The 23,658-nt window shown below is 26.7% G+C and overlaps 1 protein-coding gene across 2 annotated transcripts; it reads right to left on the minus strand.

Annotated features, from left to right (window-relative positions):
• Positions 1-1,803: 1,803 nt before the first annotated feature.
• On the minus strand, positions 1,804-5,005 carry LOC108809282 (choline/ethanolaminephosphotransferase 2). 2 transcript variants are annotated; one of them, XM_018581425.2, is made up of 19 exons: positions 4,856-5,005; positions 4,526-4,672; positions 4,391-4,400; positions 4,266-4,316; positions 4,103-4,180; positions 3,941-4,016; positions 3,836-3,858; positions 3,658-3,758; positions 3,471-3,565; positions 3,308-3,376; positions 3,146-3,215; positions 2,998-3,061; positions 2,893-2,933; positions 2,737-2,821; positions 2,588-2,650; positions 2,456-2,514; positions 2,248-2,373; positions 2,098-2,153; positions 1,804-1,989 (listed from the first exon to the last, which is right to left on the minus strand). In XM_018581425.2, the coding sequence occupies exons 2-18, from the start codon at positions 4,660-4,662 to the stop codon at positions 2,132-2,134; spliced, it is 1,170 nt and encodes a 389-aa protein (XP_018436927.1). In that variant the 5' UTR covers positions 4,663-4,672; positions 4,856-5,005; the 3' UTR covers positions 1,804-1,989; positions 2,098-2,131. The 2 variants fall into 2 exon arrangements, with proteins under 2 accessions (XP_018436927.1, XP_056845852.1); XM_056989872.1 differs by lacking the exon at positions 4,391-4,400.
• Positions 5,006-23,658: the final 18,653 nt, after the last annotated feature.

The raw sequence follows: 23,658 nt of genomic DNA on the forward strand, positions 1-23,658 counted from the left end.
TGTAATCACAAAAACGAAATTCATCACAAAAAAAATCATATAAAATCCTGTTTTTTTTAGAAACATTACAAAAAGGGTTCTACATGAATGAACTATTTTGAGCTAACAAGAAAAACAAACAAAATAAAGAGTTATTTTCACTGGAGGGCAGTTTCAAGTTTTTTATTACATAGTTAGGCAGTTTATGCTACAAACGTAGTTTTTTCTAACTATTTCTTTTTTTCTTTAATGAGCTAGTCAGTTTACAACTAATTCTTGGTTGACCAATTTAACATATGATTTCTGGCGACAATTAATCACATATTCTTCTATTAAATAAAATAAAGTGGACTCCATGTACCTTTTTTTTTCATTTCACTTCTTTATTCTTGTTTTTGTAAAGTGAATGTTGTTTTTCCAGAACTTTTTTTCCAGAAAATATATTTATAATCAGTATCTTTATTATTTAATCTATCTTTTGAGATCTGTGAAGCTATAATTCTGAAATATATATTAGATATCCAATATGTTGTAAAGTTGTGAACATTCGTTAGTCTACATGTGTACATTCGTTAGTGTACATGTATATATTAAAGATTTGTGAAGCTATAGTTCTGAAATATATAGTAGATGTCCAACATGTTGTAAAGTTGTGTACATCGTTAGTGTACATATGTACATTTAATAGTGTACATGTGTACATTAAAGATCTGTGAAGCTATAGTTCTGCAATATATATTAGATATCCAACATGTTGTAAAGTTGTGTACATTCGTTAGTGTACATGTGTACATTCGTTAGTGTACATGTGTACATATGTACATACGTAGTTATGTACATGTGTACAATTGTGGTTATGTATAATATTATATATTATTTATGTATACATATGTTCAAAATATGCTTATTGCACATTATAATTGTGGTTTTATATTATAAAGGTTTTACAAAATGCACAACCCATGTGTACACCTATTTTCATGTACATCATATTCAGTTTGACTTGATCTATTTTATATGTATTTTGGTTTTTTTTAGTAAGCAACCGTCAATCCACCTACTCGTGTACAACTTCTTCACATATATTGGTCCATTTTTGAAGTACACGTGTACATGTCACAAAGTGTACACAAAATAACCAACAGACTCCTTAATTACTCATTCCAGTACTTCTTCGTAATTACTCATTCCAATACTTCTTCATAATCCTTGTTTTTATTACTTTCATTTTATTATGATCCTTGTTTTTATTACTTTCATTTTTACCTCCAAAATTTCAAAGCTAATAAAATGTATTAGAAAATAAATTAAATGAACTAGAATCAAAGCTAAAAATCATTGATATGAATAACACACAAAATCATCTATACACTTATTGTTATGTAGTTTGGTATTTTTTTAGTAAGCAACCACCATGCTACTTTATATGTATAACTTATTCACATATATTGGTTCATTTTGAATGTACACGTATATATGTCAAAAAACATACACAAAATAACATGTGTACATTAAATAAGGTGTACATCAACATCGGAGATGCACCTTCACAGATCTCAAAAGATAGATCGAGTGATGGAGAAAACGATTTTATAAAAAAAAATTTGAGAAAAGAAATTTAAGAATCATATTTTAATTTTTTAAAAAATAGAGAATGAAAGAAGAAGAAGACAAATGAGAAAAAGATAGAAAGATAAGAGAAAGATGTGTGGTGGAGGTAAGTTCCTGTTAGTACATTTTCTTTATTTAGTCAAGAAGTCAATGGTTAGAGTTGTCATGTGACTATCTAGTTTAAGAAAAGAAACGAAGAAAAAGAAGAAGCTGTTAGCAAAAACTACCTTTGTAGCAGAAACTGCTCTATTACGTAAAAAGAAACTCAAAACTGCCTTGTGGTGTAATTGTTTCCAAAATAAACACATTAATGGGGTATAAATCCAAAAACATATCGCTCAATCGTTTAGTTTCAGTACAAAAATATTCAGATTCGTGTTGGGATCTGCATTATCCTACCTGTAAAAGAGAGAAAAAAAATTATGAACAGACAGAACAAAGACATATTAACCAACACTCAAGTTCTTAAGGTATGGAGGAAGAAAGCTAACACCTGGAAAAGCGTACCTTAAGATTTGGTTTTCTTTTTTAAATGTTTCCTTCAAGCTTCTTTATGCGTAATCCTGATGAAATAGTGTAAACGAAATCAAGTTTTCATAAACCATAGTGATAAAAAATGGTTAAAAAGAAATAGAGATATATTAGATAAATTCAAACCTGAAGCAGTAGATTCCAAGAGCAGTAGTGATCTCATGAATGACTGAAGTTGCAAAATGCAAATATAGTGACATTGTGAATACACAATAACCAAGAAGAACCCAAAACTCATCCACAAGAGGAGCCCTACAGAGAGATCAACACAATCTGATGCATTATATGGGAAACAAAGGCAAAAAACAGAACCAATGGAGAAGAAAGAACATACCCATCGTTGAGTCTAGCTGTTAGAGCATTTGCTAGTGCAAAGGGAAGGTAAAGCAGTGACTGTGCAAGAGGAAGACTAATGAGAACTATGTAAGAGAAAAAATGGAGAAGAAGTTTTATCAGATTTTTTTACCAGACACATGTTTGTTTTTAATCCTTTTGGCTCATCACATAAATGGGCTAGGATCATTCTTCCCTGGAATCATTAACCATTGACTCATGCTCAGCTTTCAATTTCACTATGTAACAATGAGTACAAATTTTGAAACCAAATAAGCTTACCACAAGGAATCCAAATGCAAGACCAGTTCCCAATACAACCAAGTGAGGATAGTTTCTTATGAGATCAACTGGAGACAAGTAATCCCTAAAGGGACAAGAAGAGCAATAGTAAGTTAAGGAGAGAGATAATAGGAAATTAAAAATAAAAAGACATACCAAGTCAAAACTCCTGCAAGTAGCACGACGAAGGGATATAGCTGAACACACACACAAATTAATAATAAGTATCCATTGAATCAAATTTAGTTTAGGAGATTATACCATAGCCAATGCTAGAAACATGCTTCCTTTTCTTGACTGTACAACTTTGTAAACATTATACACGCTGTAGAACAAATCATTGCAGAGGTGTGAGCAGAGTATTGCATAGAAAAAAACCATAAGATAGATGAATTTTTGGAAGACTCACTTGAATGCAACGGTTGGTATAACAGCAAAAACAATCATTGTGAATAATACTACTCTGGACATTGGGATCTCTGACCAAAAAAAAACCGGAGAAAAGTTTCAATAAATTTGCAAGAAGAATAGTTAAGTGAACACAAAGTTTAATGTTTTTGAGATTTTTTACCGTTCAAAAACGGCACCCAACTCAATAAGGGAATCGACTTCCCAAACTGCTGAGACCACCATTCAGCACCTTAAAGATGAAAAAAAAATATATATATCACAAGGATTCAAAAAGAAATGTAAGTGAAATAAATTTTGTAAGATTGTTTTGAAGCTTAGCTTACCAACAATGGATGTGAAGAAGTGGCCACAGTATATAAGTGCCAGACCTTCTGTAGGACCATTGACTACCGGAAGAATAAGTGTATTGGTGAAATAGCTAAAATTACAAAAGAGTCATAGAGAGCAAAAGTATTAGAGATGAAACAGAGTTACAAGATTGAAAATTAAAAAGAAAAAAAAACACTTAACTGTTCCCAAGTTGCTCCAAAGAAGGGAACAGCTGCAATAACCCAAAACCAGAAAGTATCTCTTCCACACATAGCTGTGCTTCCATATGCCATTGTTTCAAACTAATTTTTTATTTATTTTAGTATGAACTTATAAACTCATCTACATAATTACAAAATAGGTATTTTGCAATGCCTACCGCACAAGCAAGTGCATCGCAACCTACAAATATATGAAACTAGGTGTCAGCAACATAAACAAAAAAAAGTAGATGATAGAGAGAAGGTGGAAGATTGAGACTAACCATGGTCAAAAAGCTCTCCTAGTGGGCTAGAGGAGTTTGTTCTTCGTGCTTGCTTCCCATCAAGCCCATCAAATGTCTATAACATCAACAAAATATATATATAAGTACAAAAACTGTTAACAAGCAGAAGAGAAATCGGATCCTAAAGAGAGAGAGAGAGACCTGATACAAAAAGAGGAGCAGTCCATGTGCGAAGTGAACCCATCGAGGAGGAGGAGAATCCAACAGAGGCGAGTATACCTAAAAAAAAAACAGTTTGAAGACATCCCATAAGTTTTTTTATCAAACTAAAGCAAACGAAAACCTTTCAAGAGAATTAACTCACATAGCCTAACAGCGCAGATGTGACAAGAAACATGAACCCCGTAAGTGTTATCTACAGAACAAACAAACCATAAGTAATGTTAGATCAGAAACTAAAGGGCAGATCAGTTAAGATTCACATTATACCATGTTAGGTCTGGATAGGGGAAACCAAAGGTAGTAAGGGAACACATGAAAAAAAAAGAGCAGAAACGTTACCATGGAATCAAAAATACTTAAAAAGAGTTTAAGAGCTGCCTTTAAAAGAAAAGGGATACTTACGGCATCCAAAGAGGGAAGATGTTGACAAGACGAGTCCAAAAAGGGTTGAAAAGGTATTTGTAAAGATAAGAGTGATCAACACCGCTGTATTTGTATCTATGAAGAGCAGCTACACCATGTGCTCCTATGTAACCCATTTCTAAGGATCTGAAATCAAAAAACGATGTGTCAGTAAAGCGTAGATCTTTCTGTTAAAGACTGTAAATTTGAACAACATAAACAGGAACTCGGAGAAGAAACTAGTAGTGTTAAAGGATCTTCAGAAAAGACTGTAGATTCGATCTAAAGAAGCTAAAGACAATAAAAGGGGTTAAGGAGAAGAGTACTCACGACGCTTCGGCGATGAAGAGAGAAAGAGAGAGAGAGCTTGTGGGTGCTAATGCTAATGACTCTCTTCTCTCTCTCTCTCTCTTGTGCGACGTCCTAAAAGAGGTGAAGCGGGACGAGAGTGGAAAGCAGGGCTTTGCGTATCTGCAACGATCTTTATTTTAATATGGAAATGTTTTCCTAAGTAAGTCCCCCACCCTGTTATATAAAATAAAAACAAGTCTTTTATGTTATAATTTACAACTGTATTTTATATAGGCCAAATTCCAAAGAGATTCAAAGATACATTTTATCCAAGAAAACACTGGAAGAAGAAAAATAACCAAAATAGGTTTTATTAAAGAGGTAAATGACATTAACTACATTTACTCTATAAGTATTATAAACATTTAAATAATAATAATTTTTTTTCGTGAAAGCTTTATTCAATTTGAAATTCTCTTTTTTGATTTTTCTGAAAAAGTTTTGAAAATTGTTTTAAAATTCGAATAATTGATTTAAAAAAATAAAAATAAATCTTTAATTATAGATACATAAATAATAATAGATAATAATAAAAAAAATTATTTTCGTAAAAAAATAATTCAATTCGAAATTCTTTTTTTTTCTGCAAATGTTTTGAAATTTGAAAAATTGATTTTTTTCAAAAAAAAATCAACCTTAATTTTATAATATAAATTAAAGAAAAATCATAAACCCCATCCTAGAAACCTTAATTAATATAGATTAGTTAACCTAGTGGTATATACATATTTATCACTTTAATGAAATTTATTTTAGCTATTTTGATATATGTGTGCTAAAAAAGAAAAATATATTTGTGTTCTATATTTATAATAAAAAATTTAGAGTTATTATAAAGTATTTCTCTTTTATATATGATTAAATCTTTAAATCTATGATTTATTATTATTTGGATGTCTATTCCTTGATACAAAAATCCCTTTTCATAATTGAAATACTTAATTACTTATCTGATCCGAATCTGGAATAAGAATTGTTGATTCAATTTTTTTGTCCATTCCTATATAAATTTCTGAATATTCAAACGTATAAGAATACATGAGTTGATTCTTCTTACATTTTTTGAAAAAGAAAGAAAAGTAAAATCGATTTAAAAAGTAAACTTATGTATAAGAAAACATGAGTTGAAAGATCGATTTGTTTTACTTGAATCGATTTTTTTTGTGTATATAACATCTGTACGTGACCTTCTTGATGGGGCATGACAAAACCCATGAACGAAAATGCGTGCAAGGTTAAACAAAATTTGAACATTAACGTTATAAGATGTTTTGCACCAAAAAGAAACGTTATAAGATGTTGAGTATACTTAAAACAGAAATTAAATGAGAAATTGCATATTCAATCCTTTATGGTTTACATTATACTGATACTGTCTATAAATACATCAAAGAAGAGACAAGATGTTCTCTCTCGAAAAAGAGAGACAAGGTTACCAAAGAAAAGAGAGACAAGCTGTTCTACAGTTTTTCTGCATTTGGAAAAGTCCAAGAATCGAATTCTTCTTTCATAGGTTTATTTCTATGTTTGCCTCGGAATTTTCCTTCAAGGAATATGTCCTCTGCATTTTATATTTGTAGACTAAAATCAATGTTGCTTTCTTTTATCATTTCCACGAAATTTTACTTTTAAAGTATTGTATACGTTAAGAAATGATCACGACTCATCCATGACTTATATTCTATATGTAACTTTATAAATAGTATGAAAGTATGGGAACATAGAACTATGTCTATGTATACGCAAAATTATTGTAATGTCAGATACTTTTCTGTTCATCATCGGGTTGGATATTCCGGTTGTACATTTTTAAATATCGATGAAACCAAGAACTTACGCGATCGCTGATTTGGATTTTTGTCGAATAATATAGTAGAAGTAGTAATCTTGCATCGAGAAGAATATAATAAATCGTTGTTGGTGTAATAGTTTAGCTGTATTTTTATTTTATTTTATCTTTGAGAAAAGATGTGGCTGTATATTTGTTTAAGCAAGTTGAACAAAATGATCACGTGTGTTCGATGTAGTTCTTTTACCAAAAAAAAAGTCCAAGAGATCTAGAGCAACCATTAAGAGCAACCACTATTTTGTAATAAAAATTCAGAAATCGCCCTATAGTGTAAATGACTCTAGTAAATATATAGAGATCTAGAGGGGGGGATAGTGGGATTAGCTGACTTCACTATCTTTTAAAATATACTAGGTGATCACCCGCACCCTGTGCGGGGCGAACGGACCAAAAGAAATTATAAATTTTAATTATAGATATTAAAAACATAAAAATGACATATGGTATAATTAGCATAAGTAATGTTGATATACAGATTAATGTAAGAAAAACCAATTTGGAATTAGAAGTTTATTGAATTTTTCAATCAACAAAAAATTTATTGAAGTATCCGGATAATGATAATTTTATTATGGTTGACAAACGTAATTGTCTTATTATCGAAGTTAAATCGTTATATTTCATTAAAATCATATTGATTTTGAAGTACATAAAAGTTGTAAGAAGAATATAAATAAATTGAAGTAAATTTAGTGGGTTTATTAGAACTCAAAATTGTAAAAGAGACCCTTATCGAACCTTAATATCCATTATAACTCAAAATACGTATGAGTTTCTTTTGATTTATCTTTTATTTATAAAGAGTTTTTTTACTAAAAATCTTGATGAGACATGAGATCATGGGCTACGGTTCGGATGTTGGATTCGATCTCTTTTCTCATCAGCTGATATATTTAGATATTGCCACAAAGTAATGTTGTAAATCCCTAATTGTTCTTTGATTTCTAGACAGTTATATAAAGTATTATATGTATAGAGCGGAAATTAAGGAAGTCCACATTAAAAATGATGTTTTTCTTAAATTTAATCGGAAATAATTATATGAATTTCCAAATTTAATGTCTGTAACCATTTATGATAATTTAGTAAAAACATTTATTGCACAAAACTAAGAGATTGGAAGAAATTTAATACGAAATTCTTTTTTGAAATGTATTTTATAATATTTCAAGACTGCTCAAAAAAATTTATATACAAAATTTTGATTTTACAATATAAAACAGTTTATATTATCTCAAAATAAATGTCATGTATCCCATAAAATACAAAAAAATATTAATAAAAATAAAAGTCACATACCAAAGTTTTATAATCATAGTTTCCAGTCCCTAAAGAATGTTATGAATCATAAAGAAATTAAATATTATAAAAATATGAATCGTATATATATAGTCAAAACTCTATCAGTTGTGACTAATATATAAACTATCCTATTAATTTCGTTTAGGATTATAATTTTAGATTTCAAGATAATAATAGAAAGTATTATAAACATATGGCGAAAACTAAGGAATTACACATTAAAAATGGTTTGTTCTTTAAATTTAGTCGAAAAGAATTATATAAATTTACAAACTAAATGTCTATCACCATTTATGATAATTTTGTAATCAACAGTATTATTGCAAAATTTAAGGGAATGCAAAAAAATTAATATGGAATTCCTTTTTGAATGTAAGCTCATAATGTTTTATATACGACTTTGATTTTACAATATAAAGCAGTTTGTATTGTCCAATCCCAAAATAAATATCATGTATCTCATAAACTAAAAAATATTATTCAAAATAAAAGTCGTGTACTAAATATTTATAGAAGAACATAATTATGATTCTTGTATATTTTCTAATCTCTTAAAAAATGTCATGTATCATTTATTAATCGTAAAGAAGTTAAATATTATAATAATATGAATTGTATATATAGTCAAAACTCTATCAGTTGTGACTATATATATTAGACTATCCTATTAATTTTGTATATGATTATAATCAGAGATTTTCAGATAATCATAGAAAGTATTATATGTATATAGCATAAATTAAGGAAGTCCACATTAAAGATTGATATTTGCCTTAAATTTAATCGAAAAGAATTATATAAATTTCCATTTTCAATATATATGTCATCATTTATGATAATTTTGTAATCAAAAAGTATTTTTGCAAAAAATTAGGGATTGCAATAAATTTAATATAGAATTCCTTTTTGAATGTATTTTATAATTTTTAAGATTGCTCATAAATTTTTATATACGACATTTTGATATTATAATATAAAACAATTTATATTGTCTATCTCAAAATAAATGTCATGTATCCCATAAAATACAAAAAAATATTCATCAAAATAAATGTCATGTACTAAAGTTTTATAGAAAAAGTATGAATTATTTATATTTTCCAGTCCCTGAAAAATATCATTTATAATTTAGAGTCGTAAAGAAATATAATATTATAAAAATATAAATCATATATATAGTCAAAATCCTATTAATTGTGACTATATATATCATTTACTATCATATTAGTTTCGTAGAACATTATAAAAACCCTACCGGATTTGATATTATCGTCCATATCAATGCACATAACCAATTAATATCAATTAATATGACTAAAACATTATGTTAAGCTACTATTAATTCACAATGGCAAAAAATTTAATAAGTCTAGTAAGAAGAGGATTTTTACACAAAGAGGTTGAGAAGGAATATGGTGTTGCCACATAGGAAATGACATTCTTGTTAATAACACATGAACATAAGGCTAGTCTCTAAAAGTGCTTCTATTTTAATATATAAGGGATTAAAATAGAGAATCCAATTATTGCTGCCATAAAAAAACAAAACGTAGACATTATAATAATAAATTATGAAAAGTAGAACTTAAAAAAAAAGTTTCGCAGAAAATCAATCAATAACAACAACTGATGTGAAAAGTATCTTCAAAACTCTCCGTTTGCAATCCTATAAAGAACATAACAAAGAATATAAACTTATCAAATTACAAAGAATTATAAATGGGAAGTAATTAAGTGAAATATATTACCTCTTTCTGAAAGCATCAATTTCTAGAACATCATTAGGCTCAAATGTTAGTCAAATTCTTGAATCGACCTTATCATGATAAAAAAATTTTAAAAAAATATACAGATAATATTATCTCAACCGGTTTTAAAAAATATAATAAATTACCTTTTCCCCAATTAATTTGCCGAAACTGTAAAACAAAAAGTACGTTAACATTTGTCGAATTCCATAAATTTTAGAAAACATGAGTAAGTGTTCCATAAGCAACACACTTAATGACGACATTACTGTAAGTTTTGAAAAAAATGAATTAAATCAGTAATCAATCGCATATTTTTTTTTTAATTTTGAAAATTTATTAGGTTACTATCATGTATCACAATCAATCCTTATATTTTCATCTAAAATTGGTAAGAATATAATAGACTACCATAATTGAAATACCGAATATAGTTGATTGATAAAAATTACTTTACTGTGAAAGCTTGTCATAATGTTGCTGTTGTTATTGTGATCATTTTCAGCATGTGATTTACGTTTCTACATCAGTCTAGCTCTAAAATAGGAAAGAATACAATATAGACTAAACATAATTGAAATCTCATATATGATTGATTGACTCAAATTTTATGACTAATATTTGACTTGACACCAAGATTTACTTCATTAAGTTTATTTTTGATTCACGTAAATATAATTCATTGACTCAAACATAATTGAAATCCCGAAAAGTGGCTGACGATTATAAATGTTAATAATTTACGAATATTATTTTAGTTTTGAAGTTATCTTTGTAATCATGGTTCTGAAAACATTATACATTGACTTAACATTTTATAAAATAGTGTAAACTCAAACTCTCAACGATTAGAGTACTCAAAATATTGTATATAATATAAACAATAAATTTCACGTTTCGGAAATCGATCCAAAGTTTCCATTGTCTTAAAACATTTTTTGAAAGAAACAGAAAAGACACCCACAACTAATTCATTTTGTTTTATTGATCTCGAGTATCCAATTTTTTTTTAAAAATGGTTAAATAATAACCGAAGAATATAATTACTGACAATATTGATATTTTCCTGATTTAGCAACTCATTAAATTTCATTGTTTGTCTTTAGTGAATATGCATAAAATGAAACATATACTATATATTAATTGTAATGGCATGATATGTAATTAGCCTAGATTGAAGAGGGTTTTTTCAAAAAAGTTGTGAGGTGAATTGTGGTTGTGACACCTAAGAAATAGCACACTTGTAAATCCCACATGAGATAAAGGTTTATTGTCAAATGGTCTCCTCAAATAATAAGAAGGGGATTTGATACTTCATGAACAAAAAAAAATTGAATTACCAATCAGAATATGAGGATTATGCGATCCATCTAGAATATTTTTGAAAGGCACAAAACAAAAGACATCCATTTTTGTTGGGTATGAACGAAATGTGAGAAAGAGTGTTTATAAGAAAACATAAGACATAATTTACTCACCTGGCTTTCCTTTTATAACAAATTTGACAAAGAATTTTTTTAATTATGGTAACATCAAATAATTGTTAATGACGAAATGATGGATGTTAATTTTTTTTATAAATATGGTAACCTCAAAAATGAAACATTAAAAGAAATATCACTAATCATATCAATCATGCTTTGCGATATTTCATATTCAGGAAAATCAAGAAACATAAATCAATAATAATGTACGATCTGATTATGGACTTAACATAAACCAATCATAACCGAGATTTCATATCCAAAAATGACATTTATTGTATCATTTAATCCCTCTAAATTATGCCTTCATTGTATTATAACAAAATACAAAAGTAAAAAAATTAATTTTCACGAAATGATGGATGAGTATGAAAATATGAGCATTATATTAACAATATATATATTCTAGGATCAATATATATATATATATATATGTATGTAATATAAATATATAAGTTCTAGGATCAAATGTATATATATATATATATGTTCTTGGATCGAATATTTTATAAACATAAAAAAATTTAATATATATATGTTCTTGGATGGAAGTTATAATGCTGATACTAACATATATATATATATATATATATATATATACATAAAAAATGATGGATGTTACATTATTTCTTATAAATATGGTAACCTCAAATATGAAACATTAAAATTAAAATCGCTAATCATATCAATCATGCTTTATCATATCAATCAAGAAACATAAATCAATAATAATGTACGATCTGATTACGGACTTAACATAAATCAATCATAACCAAAACGTTCATATTCAATAATGACATTTATTGTATCATTTAATTCCTCTACATTATGCCTTCATTGTATTGTAACAATACAAAAGTATAAAAATTAGTTTTTTTCACGAAATGATGGATGTGTATGAAAATATGAGCATTATTATATATATATATATATATATATATATGTTCTTGGATCAAAAATATAAATATATATGTTCTAGGATCAAATATATATATATATATATATGTTCTTGGATCGAATATTTTATAAACATACAAAAGTTTAATATATATATATGTTCTTGGATAGAAGTTATAATGCTGATACTAACATAAAATTTATATATATACATAAAAAGCATTGGGTATAATATATATATACATAAAAAAGCATTGGGTATAATATAAAAGTTATAATACGTAGAACATTTTCTGCGAGCAAGAATTTATAAACATAAAAAAGTTTAATATAAGAGAAAATATGTTCGACATTAACTATATGCACATCACGTATAGCACATCAAAAGCATTGATTATAACATATGTGCACTACAATGGCATGAGATGTAAATGTTCTAGGCAAGGATGGGCTTTTGAAAAATTGGTGTGAGATGAAATGTGGAGATGCCACATAGGAAATGGCACACATGTAATAAACACATGGGCAAAAGGTTATTTTCATAAGTGGTCTCCTCAAATAATAGTAAGGGGATTTGTTTTTGTTTAAAAAAAATTATTGATCTCATTAAAATATAAATTTTGACCCCACAAAAGATATAATCTCACCAAAATGATTATTAAACATTTAATTAAAATTAGAGTTATAAGTTATAGTTTTTAATGATTTATAATTTCTGTTTTTGAAAAAAAAATTCTGACCCCGGTACAATTTTTTTTTTGGCTGACTAGAGGTAGCCAAACCTCTTCCGATATGTTATATAGAAGTTTTCAGAATACAAGATTTAAGAGAACGGACCAAACCCTCGGTAATTATCTTTAAATAAATAAAATAAAAGGTTCATATTACGTCTTTCATATATTATTAGTTGCTTTAGTAAAAAACTACAAAGCATGAAAAACAAACTACATACTACATAGCAGGAAAGACATACCGATATAACTTGGATCCTTGCGTGTTGATGTCATATATCGAGATATCGTTATATGCTTTGTTGTTATAAGTTAATAATTTCCATTAGCACAAAAAAGCTAATGATCTCCAATAGTACGGACCTCTGAAAAAGTATAGGCTGCAACTGGTCAATTGAAATGGAATTATTGGAATGAAAGGAATTGGAATGATACGAATGGAATACTGCAGAAAATGGATCATTCCATTCATTCATGAAGAAATTTGTTTTGGAATGATTTCCTTTGTATTTTATCTAAATATTTTTGGAATTGGTGGAATAACCATCCCATTCCATTCATAACAAATGGAAAAAAAATCTGTAGGATTAATGGAATCAACCATTCCACATCATTCCATTCCAAAATATTGCAATCTAGTTACACCATAGAGAACTATGATTTTCTCTGACTAATCTAATCTATTAAAACTGAAGTACAAATAGTACTTAGGCCTAATTTTTCTATAAAAATTACAAATGATTGCCATTGGTATTAATACTATTAGTTATACATATGCACTGATATTTAGACGAGGCTTTCACGGCATATGACAAAAAGATTGGACAAGCCCACTAATAATTATTTGACCGAGATGGTTTGAATTTTGTATCTTTTTAACCATTAAATAGATTTCCTTTTTCATATCACCACTATCCCAATATCTGCAAGAAATAGTTCAAATAATTAGTAAAACAAAAGGTTAATTTAAGTGTCAAAATCTAATTCAATTAACATTACAAACCAGAACTAATACATAACTTTAGAAATGTAAATTGTTAACATCATTAAACTGGATTATATATATTACTCTCTCCGTTTCAAATTATTTGTCGTTGTAGGGTATAATTTATGTTTCAAAATAAATATCGTTTATTGACAATATCCTCTACTCAGTTTTCTATTAGTTGAAACATGATTAGGTGTATTGTTAATGATATTTTTATTTTTGAAATATGTAAAATAAACTGTTTTTTAATCTGTGTGCATAAATCTAAAACGACAACTAATATAAAACAAAGGAAATACATGAATTACATACAATTTTAAAACTATTTGGTTTAGCATATATTAGTTGTGAAAAAATAGGATTCGAAACTTTTATAAATCAACACTATTAAAATAGGAACATGCCCTGTTTATAATAATTGAATCCAATTTTTTTAAAAAAAAACAAAAACTACATGTAACTGCTTATATTTGCATATTAATATAACTGCTAAAGGAGCTTGAGGAATATTATAACGTAAATAGTTAAGAATGATAACTGGTAAACCTAAATTCGTGGAGAAGCTATAACTACACTCGCTCTTATTTTAATCAAGTATAAAAATTTATTATAAATATATTTTTATAATAATTAAATTAAATAATGAATTTTTAATATATAACCCGCAGATAATCACAAAATTAAGCGAAACGGATGTGGGTATAAAATTATTTGTTTGTAGGTTTTGCGGGTCATATTTTTTAACCAAAAGAAAATTGAAAACCCGCGGGTTGGCCGATCAGCGGACGAGTTCGACCCACAACCCAGACTTAACCATGCGTATACATGATCAATTTTAAATTACTATTATTTAATAAAATATATTTTGATTACAATTTATACACAAATATGATTAAAAAAGAATATAACCAGAAAGAAAAATCAAATATCAAAAATTAAATTTAAAACAAAAAATATACATGCCCTTTTAAGGGCGGGTCAAAATCTAGTTTTATTTAATTCATTCATTTCTTATATATCCTTTAGACTATATTTGCGAAGTGATTTTTCCACATGTCCCCTCTATAATCAATTTCACAAAACAAATATGACATGGCTACTGAAATTGATGACATGACTTCCGGAAAAATATGACATAGATAATTTCATTTAAAGTTGATTTATATTTTTGGCAAACTTATTAGAATATGGTAATAATTCATATATTATATTTAATATTGATATTTATTTTTGGTAATTTTTAAATATGATAATAGCTCATACATTATTTATAAAATATTCATATATAACATTTCAAATTTCGAAATATTATTATTTTTGTATAACTATACAATTTGTATTACTAAAGCTTTCAAAAATTTCTACAATTTTTTTAAAAAATAAACAAATATGACATGGCTACTGAAATTGATGACATGGCTTCCGAAAAATATGACATGGATAATTTTATTTAAAGTTGATTTATATTTTTTGCCAAACTTATTAGAATATGGTAATAATTCATATATTATATTTAATATTATATTTCTTTTTGGTGAATTTTAAATATGGTAATAGCTCATACTTCATCTATAAATAAATACATTCATATATAACATTTCAAATTTCGAAATATTATTGTTTTTGTATAATTGTACAATTTGTATTACTAAAGCTTTCAATTTTTTTACAATTTTTCAAAAACTTAAATATCTAATCGTAAGGTCATTAGTTTCTTATATATCTACAAATTTTATAAATATTGTTTAGGCTAATTATACAATTTTTATATCATTTTTATTAGTTTTATACAAATTAATTTAATATATATCAAATCTATATTAAATATTAGTAAGAAATAGTAAAATTTATAATAAATTTTTTTATATATAAGTTAGATTTAAAAATTTCTTACTGCACATAGTGCAGAAAAATACCTAGTAAATATATATATTTGAAGATAACTAGAACAAACAAGTGAGTTTTCATACAGATGGTTAATAAAGGTTAATTTGAAATCACAAGAAAATTTCCTAGACATTTGTGAAAAAAAGACAAAAGTTATCATATTTAGAAAAGGCTATAAATAATACTCCTAGACTCCTAGTACGTTACTTAGTAGTTGCCACCCAATTGCTTGGGAGACAGCTTCTCTAATTCCCATCCGGAGCACACGACTCAATGTGACCTCTGCTGGGTTCAAGATCTGAGAACTGTTCAGTATAGTTATTAAATAAGTATGTCTGATGAATTGTTTCATATATTAAATTTCTATTTGGCTGTTTAAACAACAAAAGCAGAGTAAATTGTATCTAAAATTGCTGTTTAAAACATAAAAGCAGAGTAAATTGTATCTAAAATTTCTGTTTAAAACATAAAAGCAGAGGAAATTGTATCTAAAATTTATGTAAGAAACCCTAACATCTAAATAAGTATATGTTAACAACAAGCACGCATTTAAAATCCGTTAAAAAAAACAAGCACGCACTTTGAAGATGTGTCACCCATAGATCCAAAGATAAATATTTTCAATAAGAAACCATTTTGGGTTCTAAAAGAGAAAAAATATCAAATATTATAACTAAATGATTAACTTTTTATTTTCTTGAATTAATTGAAATAACAGTTGAATGATATCTGTTATTTGAGTTGTTTAGGAGGTTATTAAAAAGAACATCATTTAAGATTTGTTCACTCTCTTTCATGTTTTTAATTTTTCTTTTCATTTTCTTTAAATTATAAGAATATCTCCTTTTTTTTTGTTCAAGAATATCTCCTAAACCTCATTGATAGAACTGTTCTTACCCATTTTTTTTATCATAAACAACCATTGATTAGTTTTATTTTCACAATGGGTTTGTAGCCTTGGAGATATGCCCACACAACCATATGCAACCACTTACAAAATCAATTTCACAAGTATCAAGTTAAGATTCTTCTCAACTATAGATGTGTTTTTAAAATCTATATAGGTCAATTTTATCACTCATAGTAGTCCATATACATAACCAGGACCAGTTTAATTTTAGTTTTTGAACCTTTTAGAACCTTTTATAACTGATATTCCGCTATCATAAAAGCTACTAGATTCTGATCCGCCCTTTTGAAGGGTGGGTATATTTTGTGTGTTTACAATTTTTAAAAATTAATTTACATATTTGTGTATTTATCATATTTTTGTTTTTTGTAATCATATTTGTGTAAAATATATTTGTCAAACGATTAGTAAAAAATTATAATGATTGTATTAAAATAGTTGGACTAAACATATATCAATATGTCATATTTCTAATTTAATAGAATAGATACAAATAATTTATGAGAAAACAACCAATAAAATCCTGAACTTTCAAACTAAAGCCAAAAAACTTCAACTTATGTTTGAGCTAAAAAGATCTTCAACTTTCAAATATTGATCGTTCTAATAATTATATTTTGTTTACTTGGCCATTTAAGATATCCGAATAGTCAACTGTTAAACTCGATTGGAAATATAGATGTCCGTGCTGCCAACAAAAATAGATGTCTGTTATCTCTTTAAACAATATATTTTTTTAAACTGATTAAACATTAAGTCGACTCGTAGCATCTTTTTGTGAAACTATATCCATAATCGACTTCATCTTCCTCATTTTCTAGTGAGGAATATGAAGTCGATTTGGGGCGTTAGTTTCGCGAAAGAAATGCTTTAAGTGTTTAAAGAAGCAAAACAACGTCGTTTAACTAATTTTTTAAAAATGACATCTTTTAGAAAGTTAACATCTATTTATATAATCGAGTTTAATAATTGACTATTCATGTTTTTTAAACAGCCGAGTCAACAAAATATGATGATTAAAACGACCAATATTTGAAAGTTGAAATTTTTTTTAGCTCAAACATAAGTTGGAGGTTCTTTTTTTTTACTTTAATTTGAAAGTTTGGAATTTTAATGGTTGTTTTCTCAATAATTTATTGTTTTATTTTAGTATTTAGTATTTATCTATAATAGTTAGATCTTTAGGAGTTTTATGTGCCTATAGGAAATTTTGATATAAATAGAATTTATGTAGCAAAAAAAAAGATAAATGGAATTTGAAATGATGGCAGAAGATATATTATGAATAAATTAGTGGTAATCTAAAATTTAGGAATTTGTTAAAAATTAGTTCACCTATGGAAATCAAATTTTATTTGAGTAGTAAATTTACGTTAGATATTTGATTTTCAATTGGTTATCTATATACCATCGATATGTTGTTTATATTTTCGATTGTGATTAATTTATTTAGCATGTATACCAGCAATATACTGTTTATACGATGATTTCCTTCTAAAATATCTTATATTTCAAAAATTTCGTGTAGGTAAGAAAAAGGTGACTCCAAAAACAGAACTCATGGATTTCTTTTAATATATACTCCCTCTGTTTCATAATAAGTGTCACTCTGAACTTATTTTCTTGTTACACAAAGAGTGTCATTTTACAATTCCAATATAAATTATACTAACTTTCAGCTGAAAATTAATTGCAAACTGCATTGATTTTATAAATAATTTTATTTATCTAAAATACTATTGGTCAAAGAAGTATAATTAATTACAACTTACATATATTTCAACAACTTTCTTAATCTGCGTGAAAATATCACAATGACACTTTTTAAGAAACGGAGGGAGTAGTGATTATGATCTTGACAATGTAAATGCAATAAACCCAAAACAATATTAAATTATGGGAAATCAATCTCGAAAATTTATGGTGTAATGAAAGGAAAGGTATAGCGTGTATGTTTTGGTAGGAAACTAATGGGTTAATGAAATGCAAAACTACTGTGTTTTAACCTGTGGAATGATTGTAATTATTAAGGAAATTTTAGGGTTAAATTTATTTGTACTATTTAGTTTTTATATTTTTATTTCTTTTTAATATGTTTTAATATATTTACTAACTTTTAAGTGTTTAAAAGTTATTTTTTTATTTTTATCAAATTAATTAAAACATATTTTGTTTACCTTTTTATTCACAAATATGTGTGCTAATTTATTTATAATATTATGGATTACTAATTATTTTTTTATTTTTAATCTGTAAAAACTATTAGTACTACTAACTTAGTATATGTACTAATTATTTTAAATAATAAATGAAAAAATGGTATATTCAAAAACCGAAATATTTCCATGATAAATAAAAAACTGTATCTAATCATATAACGTAAAATTCACTAATATTATAAAATAAATAAATTTATTAATTTTTGGTATAAAACTGAATAAACCAAAAATCAACAGTATAGAAACCGAACCAAACTAAAGTAAATATGGTCCTAGTATGGTAGCTATTTTTATAAACCGAAATACCCAAAAAACTGAAACCGAACAAATTCTTGGATTGAACATCTAGATGCAAGCCTAGAGAATAAATATAATGTAATACTCCGTTTTTAAAGAAATCCCTCCTAATACACTAATATCTACCTTAATAAATGATTGTCAATTTTTTAGGAATCTTTTGATGAGATAATTAAGGCTCTAACTGGTGACCATTAAATTAGGAATAGAAATGAGTAGGAAAGGAATGAATAGGAATAAAATCAATGGAATTAAAAAGATTATTTATTACTTTTGTTCCATATCAATTTTGATAAGGAATACTTTTGTTCTATGGTTCCTTAAAATTTAAGGAATGACAAGAAATCAGACGGAACAAAAATTCCCTATAAATGGTGTAATTTTTAAGGAATGAGTGGGAATGGATCATTCCCATTGGTTCCATATGCCACCAGTTAGAGCCTAAGGTTCATTTGTTTTCAAATAATTACCAATACGTTGATTTTCAATATTGTTAATGTTAGCTATATTGGCAATTTATATCTGAAAAATAAAATTTGACAAAAAAAATATCTGAAAAATAAAATTAATTACTAACTGGAACAAAATTTATCACGTGTGATAGCCAAGTAAGACCTCATAATAGGTTATAATTAAATTAACCAAACATTTTAATTAATGAAACTAAAACCCATTTAAACCTAGTGGCAATCTCTTAATTTTTTTTGTGGAAAACTAAGGGGTAAGTACTATTTGTACTTCCCTTTTAATAGTTTAGATATTTACCGCATAATTTTATAAGGAGTAGATTATTAATAATTGAATATTTGCTTGTAAATATTACATCTAAATTTTTGAAATGCTAAATAATTTATACTATATGATTTTAGTATGGATTTTTGTGTTTTTATTATTAAAAATAATCTAAATTTACAATATGATTTATGGATTTTTGTATTTAGATTAGTAAACATAAGTTACATTAACGTATGATTTTGGTTTTAGTATATGATTTTAGTATGGATTTTCGTATCTCAGAAGTGCTTTAAATTTACATATATAATGTAACCAAAGAGACATTTTAATTGCTATTATAAAAAAACGAATTCATTAAATAATAAGTTTTCTTTTATCCAAATTATCATCACTTTGCATTTTCAATGATCCTTATCTGCACACACCTTGAAATATTTTTTTAAGGAAATGAAAGATTGCAATCTTTTAATTTGATGTAATAGCTAAATATTAGGAAACTCATTTGAGATTTTTAAGGAAAGTTCTATATATTATTCTTTTGTAAATATTTTTTAATTAAAAATAGAGTGGCATTCACTTGTAATTATTGAGCAAAACTAAAGGTTATTTTTTTTTTGTACTTCAGTTTTAATAGTTTAAACTAGATTTTGACCCGCACGCCCGTGCGGGTATATTTTTATAAAATATTTTTGTTTTTCATGTCAATATTAGAGTGGGACAAAGAACTTCAATCCCAAAAATCGCAACAATTCCGATCCAAAAAGAAATACCAAACCCAAAACCGAAATTAATTAAATTATCAAAATTTTGGTATTTAGAGAACTGAAACCGAATTCGATCCAAACAGAATTATTTCAGATATTTAAATGTATTCGAAATAGATTTATATACTTATATATATACTATTTTTGGATTTAATGTATATTAAAAATCCAGAATATATATAGTATTTTTAAGTTGGTTTAAATAATTGAAAATATATATAAATAGTGAAATATAAATATCTAAAATAGTTAAAATATACTCAAAACACCAAATATACTTCAAAATAATTATTGATTATCTATCCAAATATTTAAATCAAACCAATTTATATATTAAGTTCAGGTATTCTAACATATGTTATTCAAATTTATATGTAATATATTATTTTGTTTATATACTTTAGAAATTTAAAAATAATTTAAATGGGTTAGCCGGACCCGAATAAACGCGCAGAGATCCGAATTGAATCCTAACCAAAATTTAGAAATATCCGAATGTGACTAAAATCGTTGTCCCCAAAAACCTGAAACAAAATAAAACCCAAACCGAACCCGATTGGATATCCGAACCCCCACCTCTAACTCACAATCTATTTTAAAAAAAAAACAGAGTAAACATATAATTAATAGTATTTTATATATACTATCATATAAATAATCACATATATTATATTTAAAATTTTAATGTGAAATATAAAAATTATAATTTAAGTTGGTATATGAACCTTGCCTTTGTATTATATTTTTTTATATGTATTGAAAACATTTTTTAATAATAATTATTGGAAAATATGTTAGTAATTTTTTTTTAATATATGTATATTTTGGGAATATGAATTTATTAGGATTAATGAATTAGTTATATTGGCTGATTGATATGGTCATTTTTTAGCGGAGAAGTAGGAAACTTTTTATAACTATATTATTATAACTATATTATCTTGATTTTGTGAGCAGATAATAACAAATTATTCTAACTATAATATCTCTTGTTATTGTAATCTAAATACATTATAAATATATAATAATACGATTTTATCTATATTAGAGAATTGTTAAAATAGCCATGTGACAAAACATACAATTGATCATACAAAATTAGAGAGTAAACATAATAATACATACATGAAATTAATGGTTTAGAAAGATAAGTTACATGAATTAATTATAATAATACTGACAGCTATAAGTAACGTGGTTAAATATTTATATATTTAGTTTTCATTTTGCAGGGAAGGTCAAACGACCATTGATGGGGAGAAGGAAATTAATTTTGGTCACTCGGTTTAGGAATAATAGAATTACAATATGATAGATACGGTTTAGGTACAAAAAGAAATCGAGAATGTTAGACTTTTGATAGATAAATGAAACGGCACTGTATGAGGCAGTGGCAATTCATTGTAAATAATAAGAAAAAATCAGAGTAAGTACTTATTTGTACTTCACTTTTAATAGGATAGATTAACTGTTTATCGTTCATGTTTTGAATTGGGAGAGAGTGCGAGTATTGAAAAAAATGATTAAGGTTTTTAATTTTGATTTTTGCCCCAAATCGAATGACATTATTTTGATTAATGAATAAAACGACGTCAAATATTAATAAATAAAACGACGTCATTTTCTTCTTCTTCTTGATACATCAGATGCCACATTTAGTTTGACTAAGCATTGTTTAACATTTGACAATGATAAGTTAGTGAGTGCAGATTTTATTTCCACAGTTCAAAATTTAGGTTTAAAATTTAAATATTTATTTTTTTAGTTTGGATTGGTTTTAGCACATATCTTTTGTTCGAATTTGAAAAAACACGACAAAATAGTAAATTTAAAAAGACCTTTTTCCGTTTTTCCTCGGAAATAATCATTGTTATTTCTTTTCATTTTTTTCCTCGCCAAGCTAATATTATTTAGCTAGAAATAATGATAAATTACAATACATTTTTATTATATATATATATATATATATAACTTATAAGTCACTAGAGACAGAGTTAGAGCATCATTATTGCTAAGTCCTTAGCATTGGTCTTTAATACATATATATGTATATGTATATGTTATATATGTGTATGTAATTGTTTGTTAAGGACTTTACGGAAACCGAAATCGAAAGTTTTCTTAATCTTAGCAAACAATTACATACGCATATATAATATATACATATATGTATATTAAGGACCAATGTTAAGGACTTAGCAATAATGATGCTCTTAGGAGTTTGAATGAATGTTCGTGGCTCCCACCTCGTTTGATCTATAAGGAGACGGGTATATGTAGATTGATTTGAAAAATTTGAATCCGAGTGCAGATTAATTATATGTTTTGTTGTACACATGCGGGTCATCCTGATTTGACTGCATATATCCGCCAACCCATAATTATCTTTAAAAAATCCAAGTTTTTTCAAAAATGTAAAACTACAATATTTATGTTATTTTACTTATATAAATATATATTTATATTGTTTTGAAAATGAATAATTAAAATACCTATTTTGGAAAATTAAAATATTTGCGGATCATGTAGAGTGATCACAAATTTCAGCGGGACAGGTGCATGTTGACTATAGTCAGATTTTCAAATGAGACAGATAATTCAACTGTGGTGGAACGGATCAAGCAGAACAGGTTTGATCCGCTTCTCAGCACCGACTAGAGCCCAGCACCGACTAGAGCTTTAATTAAGTGCAAATAAAATAAAGGAAAATTTTAGCTAAGAGATCATCAAACCTAGAGGCTGATATCATAGAAGTGGAGAGAAGAGAGTTAACTGGACAAAGTTCATCACACACATTTGTATATAGATTGATTTTGGTTAAATTTTTTCTTTAAAAAACTTAAATACATGGGCTAATGGAGTCATTACTCATTTTGTAGACGCCTCTAACTGTATCCGCTAGCTACTCGGTTTATCCTACCAAAGTTTATAATGCAAGTATATATTCCATCCAATCGTTAGGTATGTAATA

Source organism: Raphanus sativus, chromosome 6 (assembly GCF_000801105.2).
Source record: "Raphanus sativus cultivar WK10039 chromosome 6, ASM80110v3, whole genome shotgun sequence".
In the NCBI taxonomy this organism is placed as follows: domain Eukaryota; kingdom Viridiplantae; phylum Streptophyta; class Magnoliopsida; order Brassicales; family Brassicaceae; genus Raphanus; species Raphanus sativus.